The sequence below is a fragment of the Polypterus senegalus genome, chromosome 14, assembly GCF_016835505.1.
Source record: "Polypterus senegalus isolate Bchr_013 chromosome 14, ASM1683550v1, whole genome shotgun sequence".
NCBI lineage: Eukaryota > Metazoa > Chordata > Cladistia > Polypteriformes > Polypteridae > Polypterus > Polypterus senegalus.
Window position 1 is genome coordinate 130276505 of NC_053167.1, and position 12965 is coordinate 130289469.

The 12965-nt window shown below is 45.6% G+C and overlaps 1 protein-coding gene across 1 annotated transcript in view; it reads right to left on the reverse strand.

Moving 5' to 3' along the window:
• Positions 1 to 794: 794 nt before the first annotated feature.
• Positions 795 to 12965, reverse strand: part of ror1 (receptor tyrosine kinase-like orphan receptor 1) — a 308358-nt gene continuing 296187 nt past the window's right edge. The window contains exon 9 of the mRNA XM_039734960.1: positions 795 to 2948. Within this exon, the coding sequence (XP_039590894.1) occupies positions 1515 to 2948 (1434 nt within the window). The 3' untranslated portion in view covers positions 795 to 1514. The remainder of the gene's footprint in view (positions 2949 to 12965) is intronic.

Below are 12965 nucleotides of genomic sequence, written 5' to 3' on the forward strand. Positions count from 1 at the left end.
AAGGAATTTTAGAACGGAAAAAAACCTGCGATATAAGAACCTAGCACTGCAGACTAACAAGCCATAAAATGAAATAAGGTCTGGCAAGATACAGTGGTGCCTTGGTTTGCGAGCATAATTTGTACCAGAAATGTGCTTGTAATCCAAAGCACTCGTATATCAAAGCAAATTCCCCATAAGAAATAATGGAAACTCAGGTGATTCGTTCCACAACCCAAAAACATTCATATAAAAATGATTAATACAAAATATAAAGTATAAATATGTGAAACAAATGAACCTGCACTTTACCTTTGAAAAGAATCGTGGCTGGTGTGAGGGAGACAAGAGAGAGGAGGAGGAGGATTATCGTGTAGGACGACTTACACTCTAACTAACGGAATCACTGCTGTCTGTTGGCTCACTGGAATCTTTTTTTTGCGACTTTAACAAGGAACTAATCCAATCACAGTTGCTTTTGCCTCCTTTTGAGGCATTGCATTGTGGTTAAAAAGATTCATCGCTCGCACACAAAATACGCACGTGGTCACAATGCTGTAGTAAACAGTATCCGCTCGTACGGGTGTTGACTATACGAGTGAGGCACGCTGACTGAGAATGAGCATGGGAGACGATTACCCACAATCCCACAGCGAGAGAGAGAGAACCACCATCGGCTCAGTTGTGATCACGTGACGCTCGGCAGACAGAGCGTATACGGACAACTCGTATTGCAAGACCTCACTCGTTTATCAAGTTAAAATTTATTAAAAATTTTTTGCTTATCTTGCAAAACACTCGCCGACCAAGTTACTCGCAATCCAAGGTTTTACTGTATTGGCGTCTAATTAAGCAACTGCGTTGCCACTGCAGCCCTCCAGGAGCAACGTCGCCCACCCCTTTTTACAAAAATTTCTTAATTAAGAGTGGTGTGCACTCAGGATGTACTTGTCAATATCTTACCAGCTCGTTTCGTTTTAGTCTTTAACATCATTATCGCCATTTTGCCACGGTCAAGGTGTCTTACACAGTGAAAACACACCCAAACTGTGTGGGCCCCACTTCTTCCTTAAACAAAATGAATGTGACTGACAAAGCAATTCTAACAGGTGATTGGTAGGATAAACCAATGATTGACAAGTGCTCCTCCCACCTGCTTACACATTCACTTGGCTCCAGCCTTGGGTGTCCTGTCCCAGCCGTGCTTGGCTGTCTTCGTGACAGGAAGACTCGCACCCTCCTAGTCTGCGGCAATAAAATGAAACCCCACTCGGAATGCTTACATGGAAGAATCCCAGAAACCCGACATGGAAAATGAAGACAGTCTCTTCCCACCACCCTTTTCTCTTTTAAGGCACCCATAGAAATGTAGAATTGGAATGGATTTTCACAGCAAATGCCAACATTTCAATCAGCTTGATATGAAATTGCGTTCATCCTGAATATAAAGCTTTGTAAGTCACTCTGGAATTCTTTTTTTGTTTGTTTTAAAGTACGTATGTATATATTTACAAGAAATGTTCCATCCAAAAGAACTACAGGTCAGCGGTGAGCACTGAGTCACTGTACACATGTTTGTTCGGGTCCACCAGCAATGAGGCTTGTGTCGGGTCCATCTGCATGGCCTTCTGGCCTACATGTCCAAAGATCTGCACAGGGCCACCCCCGGGATGGCCGGAAACGGTCATGCAGTGGGACAGCAGTGGGGTGTTGGCATCATGGTTGGAACCAGTGGATGGCACGCTAGTCACGTGCCCTGTGCTGGTCGACCCACTGGCACTACTTGGGGAGCGGCTCTTTGGGGGCGGGCAGTGTTGGATCACACGGGGTGGAGCTTGCCCCTGAAAGTGGGCAGTGGTGGCGGGGAACGCTGCATAGCCAGGAGGAATCGGGTAACCGTTCACTGGGATGAAACGCTGATTTTGGGGCAGCTGTGTGGTAACAAAGCCCACAATCTGACCTTGGGGAATACCTGGAGGGGGGTAGCCAAAACTGGCATACCTCGGGTTGCTGAGATTACTGACTGGACTGGCACTCAAGGAGGTAGTCTGTGTGGTGGCGTTGCCACCAGAGGGAGTGGTCGAGCTGGTGTGGCTGGACAAACCCTCCCATGATCTCAGCCTGCCATGGATGTCTTTGAAGCGGGGCCGACGAGCTGCGCTCTCCTGCCAGCACTCAGTCATCAAGCCGTACATCCTAGGTGGGCAGTCTTCTGGGCAGGGTAGGAGCTGTCTTTTGCGGACCATCTCAATCACCTCCTGGTTGCTGAAGCCGTAATATGGCTGTAGGCCAAAACTGAAGATCTCCCACAAGACTACTCCAAAAGACCAAATGTCCGAGTCTGTTGTAAACTTTCCGTACATGATGGCCTCAGGGGGCATCCACCGAATTGGAAGAAGGGACTTGGGCTGAACCCGGTAGTAGTCCGAGGCATAAATCTCTCTAGAAAGCCCGAGGTCAGATATTTTGACATGGAGATGCTCCCCTACTAAGATGTTCCTAGCAGCGAGGTCCTTGTGGACAAAGAAGTGACTAGCCAGGTACTCCATGCCGGCTGCAATCTGGATGGAGATGTACAGAAAGTCACCGTGGTCCAAGCTGGACTTCACCGTGCCGTCCTCGTCACTGCTGCATCCAACATCTGAGTGCGGCGAGCGCATGATGAGAAATTCGTGCAGGTCACCTTGGTGGAGAAATTCAAAAAGCATGCAGATGGGCTGCTCCTGAGTGACCACACCCAGCAGGCACACGACATTGTGGTGATGGAGCTCAGACATGAGGGACGCCTCCTGCTGGAACTCACTCCACAACTGGGGGTTGGAGCAGTCCTTCAGTGTCTTGATGGCCACCAGCTGGGCACGGTCCATGCCAGGAAGGTACAGATGGCCTTTATAGATCTTCCCAAAGGCACACTCGCCCAGTTCCTCCATGAAGCGCACAGCAGACAGTGGCAGCTCCTTTGCTTTGCTCTGAAACACAGAGAAAGAAAAACTTTAGAAAGGGCATTTGAATTCTATCACCATTCTACCCATTTTCTTTTACTGGGCTGGCAAATTAACTTAGCTGTGCAGCACTGGGGTCCTTGAAGCACCAGGCCACTCTTTTAAATTACCAGGACCGGGACAGAGTAGACTTTTTCTTTCTTTATCTCATTGTCTCCTGCCCATATCTTAACGTTACCATTCATTGCTCTCTATTATAAAAAACAATCTTGGAACGAGACAGGACTATTTTTCCTGCAATGATCTTTTGAAGAGAGGCTGGGAGACACTTTCATGTCCCGCGAGACGGTCAAGTCACGCCATACTTACAACCATTTTCAAACAAGACCACGGTCATCTAACCTCTCAGTTGTTGGAATGCTTTTCCTGTGCTCTCAGCTCTTAAAAATGTTATGCGTTCTAGATGACACGTCAATGACTAAGCAAAGAAGAAAGGACAGCACGTCGGAAAGAGACCCAAAAGCGTTGGAGAGAAAAGAATGCAAAAAAGAAAGCAAAAAAGAACAAAAATAATCTGTGTGCAAATTCTGAAAATAAGGAAAGTAATAATCAGCCCGTCCTGCGAGACTAGACTTTGTGCCAAGAGATTTGACCACGCCTGGGGCTGGAAAAAGACAAAGCAAAATGTCGTAAAGAATTCAAAAACGTTGACGCGATACGCATGCAGAGCAGGTTAGAGATAATGGAAGTAGGAAAATTCCAAAGTCTCAAAAAATGACAGTAAAGATTGCCTTAGCGCAAACAAATGGAAAATATTACTCGGTGAAATAACAGAACATCGAAAAGAGTTTGAATAGTGTTTAAGGATGTCTGGGGGAGTAGAGAGACGAGGCAGTGAGACAAAAGGACAGCTGCTGTGCAGGCTTTTAAACGTTTGAAGCTCCATGCGAGATGCAGATCACGCGGCACGACAGCAGCAAGCCAGCAACTGATCGAGCAAAGAGGAGGTAAAAAATCACCATTTAAGAGGGGTTTCAGAGGAGCGACCGCATCTCCTTGGGGTGCATTCAGCCCCCCTCTTCACAACGGCGCGTAGCGAAGCTCCCTAGTACTCTTGAAAACAATCGGAGTGGGCAGCATGGCAGCACTGCAGTTACGGCTGATGCATCAGTGGTCTTGGGGGACAGATGGTGAACCTGGCTGCTTTCTGTGTGGACATTCCACATTCTCCCAGTGCCTAAGTGTGTTTTTGTCAAAGTGTCCTCTACCACATTCCAGGTTAGTTTAACTGGAGGCTCTAAACTGGCCCATTATGAATAAACGTGTGGTTCATGCCCCGTTTCTAGTGCTTCTAGGATGGGCTCCAGCTCACCTACACTGCCAGTCAACAAGATCTTGTTTTATGGAATTGCATGCAGTTTAATGGCTTAATGTTTCATGAAGTCAAGGCATAGAACAAATAAACAATGGTAAATAAAAACCTAAGTAAAATAATCATTAAGTGTGCAAAATTGTATTCCTATTTTTGATTTATCAAAGTAGCCTGCACCTTTTGCTGATATAACAGCCAAACACACATACACGTGATATTCTTTCTATAAGTGGAATCAAATATTGGTCAGAAAGATCTTCCCAACACTGTTTCAGAAGTTCCCACTAATGTGTTGCTCTTGTAGGTTGCTTTCCTTTCATCCTTCTGTCCAGTTCTTTCCAAACTAACTCAACTGGGTTTAAGTCTGGACTCTGCTGGCCACTCCATGTTTTAAAGTGTACCTTCTTGTTCTTTTCTTTTAATGCAGTTCTGACACAGCCTGGATGTATGTTTAGGGTCACTGTCTTGAACCCCTGACCCATTAGGCGCAGACCAGAAGGCACCGCGTGGTGCTGCAAGATACTGTGGCAGCCCTTTTGATTCAGAATGCCAGTCATTCTGTGCAAGTCACCAACCCTGACTCCAGCAAAAAAAAACCCAGACCATCACACGTCCTCCTCCATGTTTGACAGTTGGTATCACACACCTGAGGAATCATCCTGTCATTGACTCGACGGCATACGAACACCCTGCGTGATGAACCGAACATTTCAAATTTTCATTTGTCTGTCCATTAAGACTTTCTTCCAGTCTGCAGTAGCCCACAGTCAGTATTTCAAGGCCCTATTTTGTCTTTTCTCCCTGCCACTCGCCTGGTCAAACCTGCAGCCCAAAGTCTCCTCTTCGCAGTAGAAACCAAGACTTGTTGATGTCATCCTTCACTATGAAGCTGTGCTTGGAGCTCTTGTGCTGTGAGGCGCCTATGACACAAGCTGGTGACCCTCAGAAACTTCTGATTGGCTTGTGACGTTGGGTCTGCCAGATCTCATAATATTGTCCAAGTGGTACTTCAGAGGGTGTAGTCACAGAGTCTGTTCCAGCTTTGCTTTAAGACAGACAGAGGGGTTTTTAAGTAATCAGCAGAAGTTGGGACACCTGTGCAAATTGTTAGCTTCAACTTGCAAGGCTTCATTTACTTGAACTGCTGCAGAACATTTGTAGGTTGTGACCTATGTGACTGGCCGGGACGCCCCTTTGACACTTGGTCTGGAGGAATTGCCATGGGCTACATACTTCTTCTCCCGGAACGCCTGTCGGCAGCCCCCCTGGGTTGCACTGGGGCCACAGGCATGGGACTTCAGAGCTCAGATTTGTTGGACTCCGTGGCCACCACCAGGGGGAGCTGCATGACTTAACGAGTCCGTGTGGGCTGGAATACAATACAATACACTTTATTTCTGTATAGCCCAAAATCGCACAAGAAGTGCCGCAATGGGCTTTAACAGGCCCTGCCTCTTGACAGCCCCCCAGCCTTGACTCTCTAAGAAGACAAGAAAAAACTCCCAAAAAAAAAACAACCCTTTTAGGGACCGAAGTTCAAAGTGAGACCCCTTTCCAGGTAGGTTGGGCGTGCAGTGGGTGTCAAAAGGAAGGGGGTCAATACAACACAACACACAGAACAGAAAAGTTCTGGAATGCAGCCACACCCGGAAGTGCAGCCTGAATTAGGATAATTATCACCTGAAGCACTTCTCGGTGGGCTATAGAAGGGCCCTGCAGCGTCGGGAGGAGTGGCGGTGCAAAGAGTAGCGTGCCTTTCGTTTTAGGACTGTGCTGTGCCTGTGGGACACGGGGAAGACAATACATTTGTGTTATTTGTACACATGCCTCCCTGTCTCTTTGTGCCAGCTCTTGGCGCCTATATAGCGCTTTTTCACACCTATTAGTTATTCCGTGAAGAAGGCCCACTTGTAATATTCTGAAATTTCTTTTACTTTTCAGTTTTTGCTGACCTAAAGTTTAAACCTAAACCTCTGGCAGTTTACAGCTTGCCTTTTCACCATTTTAGGTCATTCATTGCATTTCAGCTGATCTGAAGAAAAACGGAGGTGTACTAAAGCTTTTGACTGGTAGTGCATCGTTGGCTTAAGAGGGCGGAAACAGATTGATGGATGTACAAAATGAACGAATGAATGAACTGCAGTTGTATACGGTGCCCTTTCATGGTATGCACTTGGTTAACAGATCAAGCAATCATGCTTTTTTATAGCAGCTTTCACGGTTCAGGCACCTATCAGATCTTCTCTATGTAATGCCTTTCACAGTCTCTAGTCACAATGGGCACCTGCACAAGAAGTGTTGCCGTGCCGGATGTTCTTGGCAGACTGGCTATGTTAGTCGTTACCAGTGGGAAAGGTTGAGCTTTCAATGATTTATCATGTATTTTGCATGGCGCCTTTTACTTGTATAGTACCTCACAAAGCCCTTTTCACAGAAGTCAGTTCTCCATTTCATAATGAACTCCATTTTTGTTTTACAGTATATAGCAGCCTTCATAAGAAAATGCTGTACAGAGCAATCGGACCACCAATTTGCTTCTCTATAATGCAATTCACAGTGAGCACTGTAACTCAAGCAGTCTTTGTTTTATGTAACATCTTTCAAAGCCAGCATTGTTTCAAACAACTCCCCAAAGCAACTAACGTGGCATTATCATCAATATTTACGCACAATTCTTGAAAACTGCTTAGATCAGTGGTTCCCAAACTCGGTCCTGGGGACCCACTGTGGCTGCAGGTTTTTGTTCCAACCAGATTCATAATCAGTGACAACAACCCGATAACAACTGATCTCATTTAATTAGCTGGTCTTTTTTAATCTTCTGTTATTCTGCATTCAGAGAAACACAATACTATGGTTTTTACACTGATCAGGCATTTAAAAATATTTCTGTTTTTTTCTAAAGCTATAAATGCTTAGCATCTTTTTTGTTGTTTTCCTATTATTTTCCCCTTTTCCTTTGTAGTTTGCTCCCTTAATTTAACCCTAATTTAACAACCAACATAACAGACACCCGGGATGATGAAAGCAGCAATGACTTCAGTGTCAGACCTGTTAATTAGTACAAACTAATCCATTAAATAACCAGGACACCTGGAAAAGCAGATTGAAAATTAGGTTGAAAATACTGTTAAAAACTTAAAAAAAAAAACTACATATTCCCTATATAACTGCTTATTGCATATTAATAAAAATCTATCTAATTCCTACATTGACTCCAAAACACAGAAACTGGGAAATAATGACTTACTTAATTTGGCTAAGAGTCCAATGAGAAACGGAAATTGGTTGGAACAAAAACCTGCAGCCACAGTGAGTCCCCAGGATCGAGTTTGGGAACCACTGGCTTAGATTTTTGCATCCAGATGACATGAGAAGGGCCAGTTAGGAATCACCTGACATATGGGAGAGAAACCCAAACATACACGTGTGGCGTAGTGGTCAAGTCTTTGCATCTCAAACCCTGAGGTTGTGGGTTGAAATCCCACTACTGACACTGTGTCATGATCGGGCCACTTCACCTCCCTGTGCTCCATTTGGAAAAACTAAACAAAAAAAAAAAAAAGAAATGTAACCAATAACGTGTCTCTGATCAAGTCACCGGGGCGGCACGGTGGCGCAGTGGTAGCGCTGCTGCCTCGCAGTTAGGAGACCCGGGTTCGCTACCGGGTCCTCCCTGCGTGGAGTTTGCATGTTCTCCCGTGTCTGCTTGGGTTTCCTCCGGGCGCTCCGGTTTCCTCCCACAATCCAAAGACATGCAGGTTAGGTGGATTGGCGATTCTAAATTGGCCCTGGTGTGTTTGTGTGTGTCCTGCGGTGGGTTGGCACCCTGCCCAGGATTGGTTCCTGCCTTGTGCTCCGGCAGACCCCCGTGACCCTGTATTCGGATTCGGCGGGTTAGAAAATGGATGGATGGATGGATGATCAAGTCACCTTGGATAAGCAAAAAAGAACAAAAATAATCTGTGTGCAAATTCTGAAAATAAGGAAAGTAATAATCAGCCCGTCCTGTGAGACTAGCCAACTAACAATAATCTATGGTAAAAATATAAAAACTGATATTGACAAAAACTAGACATGAGGTTTGATCTGTAAGGTAGAAGAACTAACTATTTGGTCACTGGTTCACCACTGAGCACATTATCCATCCATCCATTATCCTAACTACAGGGTCACGATGGTCTGCTGGAGCCAATCTCAGCCAACGCAGGGCACAAGGCAGGAAACAAACCCCGGGCAGGGCGCCAGCCCACCGCAGTGAGCACATTATGCTAAGCAAATAAACTGCAACTTCAAAACTCAACGCACTTTGACAATGTCGCCACCAGATGGTGCCAAATGACCTTCAACCCATTCAGTAAAATGTCTTGTGTTCTGCTAGCTGCCTGCGGTTGTTTGTTATGTCGTGTTATGTTGGATTTTGCAATAACATCTTCTAAAGCAGTGCTTCCCAACCTTTTTTTGGCCATGCCCCACCTAGGCCTCTCTAAAATCATGATGTCCCCCACTGTAACATATACCTTATTCCTATTATTACCTATTCAAAAAGTGAACTCCTACTCACGTGGAGGAAGCCCATAATGTCATTAATTTGGTCTAAACAAGCTTCCAAAGAACATGGAAACAAAAGAGGGAAGGGATAGTTGAAGTACTGACAAAGAAATCCCTAAAAGTAATATAGTATGAAGTAATATGAAAATACAGCAAACACAGTTTTGAAAACATATACTGCAATAAGACACGTGATATTCATAAATATAAAATAACTTTAAGACAGCTTTTTCTGTAATATTTTGATCATTTTATATTTTTGTTATATTGCACAATTTTATAATCATTGTTACAATTCATATTATTTTAATGGTAAAAACGATTTCTAAGTAGAAAAACCCAAGCCGGTTGTAAAATCATAAATTAAAGGGTTCTTCACCATCCCTTCTATGTTTATATAAATATATAAATGTCTCTGTAAAAAATAAAAATTATTATTTTTTTTCTATTATTTTTAACAGTGAATTTCTGCTTTTTTATTTTATAAATTGTTTAACATACCTAAATTCTCGGGTGGCACAGTGGTAACACTGCTGCCTTGCAGTAAAGAGACCTGCATTGGTGACCTTAAATTGTCCCTAGTGTGTGCTTGGTGTGTCGGTGTGTGTGTGCCCCGCGGTGGGCTGGCGCCCTGCTCGAGGTCTGTTCCTGCCTTGCACCCTGTGCTGGCTGCGATTGGCTCCAGCACACCCCCGTGACCCTGTGTTAGGTTATAGCGGGTTGGACAATGACTGACTGACTGACCTAAATTCTCGAATTGCCCCCCAGTAGGGCGTGCACCCCACGTTGGGAATCCCCTTTCTAAAGTCATTATATTAAATTACACTATATGGACAAAGGTATTGGGACACGCCTCTTATTAACTGAATTCAGGTGTTTCAATCAGACCCATCACCACAGGTTTGTAAAATCAAGCACCTGGCCATGCAGGCTCCATTTGTGAAACAAAATGAGTCGTTCTGAAGAGCTCAGCGTGGTACTCTTATAAGATGCCATCTTTGCAAAAAGGCGGTTTGTGAAATTTCATCCCTGCTGGATATTCCACAGTCAACTCTAAGCGTCATTATTGGAAAGTGGAAATGTTTAGGAACAGCAGCAACTCGGCCACGGAGCAGACGACCACGTCAAGTCACAGAGTGGGATCAACGACTTCTAAGGTGATTCCATAGCTGAAGAGCTCCAAACTTCCACTGGCATTAACGTAAGCACAAACACTGCATGCAAGCTTCACATCACCAAGTCCAATGCCAAACTTCGAATGGAGTGGAGGAAACGTATTCTACGGAGTGATGAATCGCACTTCTCTGTTTGGCAGTCAGATTAGCGAGTCTGGGTTTGGCAGATGCCGGGAGAACGTTACCTGTCTGACTGCATTGTGCCAACTATGAAGTTTGCTGGAGGAGGAATAATGGTGGGGGGCTGTTCTTCAGGGTTTGGGCTTGGCTCCTTACTTCCAGTGAAGGGCAATCTAAATGCTTCAGCATACCAAGACATTTTGGACAATGTTATGCTTCCGGCTTTGTGGACACAGTTTGGGGAAGGCCCTTTTCTGTTCCAGCATGGCCCCCAAAGCAAGGTCTATAAAGACATGGCGGGGTGAGTTTGGAGCCTACAGCCGCCCTAACCCGACACAGGCAGGGACACAAGTGCAGCACACAACACACTCTATTTGGTGGGGAAGCCCTTTTCCTTGCTCCTCACAGCAGCACAACACAAATAAGCAAAAGCACCAAAGCACTGTCCTTTTCTCCTCTCATTTTTTCTCTCCTCTCTTCCTCTCCCAGCAAGCTACGTTCACCTCCTCCCGACTCTGGCTCCTTGAATGGAGTTGAGGCGGCCCCCTTTTATGTTCGGAGTGCTCCAGGTGGCTCACTAGTGTTACCTGGAATCACTCCCAGGTGTGGTGGAAGTTCACTGTAGGGCTCTGCAGCTTCCCCCCCAGGCGGCCCCCACTGGAACCTAACAGAGCCGTGCCAAACCCCAACTCCTGCGGGAATCCGTGGTGCCACAGCCACCCGGGAGGGCTGCCCTCTAGCATCCCAGGTGAGGCAGTGCCTCACAGATGCTCTGTCCCCAGGTCCTTCCATCCGGGTAGTGGCCGTGGCCGCCCGTCACAATGGAAAGGAGTGCAGAGAGGGACCACAGACGGAGGCAGATGACTTTTTTATGGTACCTTTCCTGCACACTGAGCACTTTAATAATGTGTAACCCTACCCTAACCCTAATCAGGGGGCAGGTCACCTCACTTGGTGTTCTTACTTGCCAAGATCAACTCTGGGTAGATATTACTCATTTTATAATCATAATCTGGGCATTCCGGTACCCCACACATCTTTCTGACATCTCCCTAAACAGAAGGTGACAGAGTGTATTACAAGCCCCCTGATATGTAGGAATGAATGGAGGTTGATTGGTGCACCCCCCATTTCACAAATGGCTATCCCCCTAAGCATTTAACAATCTATTCCATGAACTGAAAAAGGCAGACAACAAAGCCTTGGGGAGCCCTGAGCCGCCGCTGGCTGTTGTGACCTGCCAGGCCAACTGTAAACAGGCACAGCTCCCGCTTGATATGCATGCCTCCCAGAGAGAAGCAGAAAAAGGATTTGAGGCTAAAGAGGATGAAAAAAACAAAAAAAAAAAAAAGGTGCTCAATAATCGCAAATGAAAAATGAAATTCCTCGCAGAAGCCTCTTTGTCCATGGGGAGGCTGAGGGAAATCAGCTTTATTAATAAAGGCCAGATGTTTTGTGTTGCACACAGTCCGCTGAGCCGTTTCTGCACTGATGCCGGCTGATAGACTTGTCATAAGCAATGGCCCCTGAACGACCTGGAACAGAATTGAGCTTGTTTGCAGTGACACTGGAAAAATATCAAAAGATGACGAGGTCACGGCTGTTTGGCAGCCGAAAGAGATGAGCAGAGCCTGGGGCCTCTAAATCTTCAAAGTTCCCGTCTGACAGGCCAGCGTAGAAACTTCACCGGAAATTGTTTTAGAGCAGGCCACGGCACACTCTGCCAAAATAAACTTTCCTCTGGAACGGAATGCCCAAATGCTTTTGGTAAGACCGCACACCGAGAAAGGCGCTATATATATATATATTTACAACTCAGGGCGCCAAACCAATACACAAGGTATCAATACACCACCCTCCATGTAGTACGTGTACATATATATATATACAGTATATTCTGAAACCCACTTATTACAACTGAGAATCGGAAGGGGCAGAAGATGATCACTAAACAAAAAAACAGCCCCGCACAAGGCACAAACCCACCCTGGGGCTAATTCAGAGTCACCAGTAAACCTAATCTGTACATCTTTGGGATAAAAATTGGTGTACCTCGGGGGGGACCCCCACACAGACATGAGGTGAATGTGAAAACTTCACGCAAACAACAAGCAGACGTGAGATTTGAACCAGGACATCGAGATTTTAATGCAGCAGTGCTAACTGCTATACCACAATGCCACCCATTAAGCACATGTGCTAACCTTTAATATAAGACGCACACACACACCCCCCCCACCACCACGGCCCCAAACCCCATGTGACACTGAGCAGACTAGGCTGGTGGGTGATGGGCACCAGCCAAATAAGGGATGACGAGCAAGTGTGAGAGGCCTTTGCTTTAAGTAATGACAGATTTTAGAAGATGAGAAAAAGCAAAATCCAGACCCTCTTTGAGTTGGGGGCCAGTGGAGACATGTGGGGGCTTATGTGAAAACTGAGAACAAAGATAAATGATATGACACTGAGCTCTCCGCTCCAACTTCGTGCATCCAGCACTTTACAGTCTACACGTGCATGGACTTTAGGGCTTCGTCAGCCCCTCACAAGATGCCAGTGCCTACGAATGCAGACCTTCTTGGCAGACTGGCTTTATTAGTCGTGACTAGTGGGAAAGTTGCCCTATCATGGATGTATTTTGTATTTTGTATAGTGCCTTTGACTTGTGTAGTACCTCCACACAGCCCTTTCCAATGCAATCAGTCCTCCATTTCATAACCAACTCTATTTTTGTTTTACAACATACTGTATAGCACCCTAAGAAAATGCTGTACAGAGCAATCGAACCACCTATTTCCTTCTCTAGAATAAAGTGAGACGTCAATC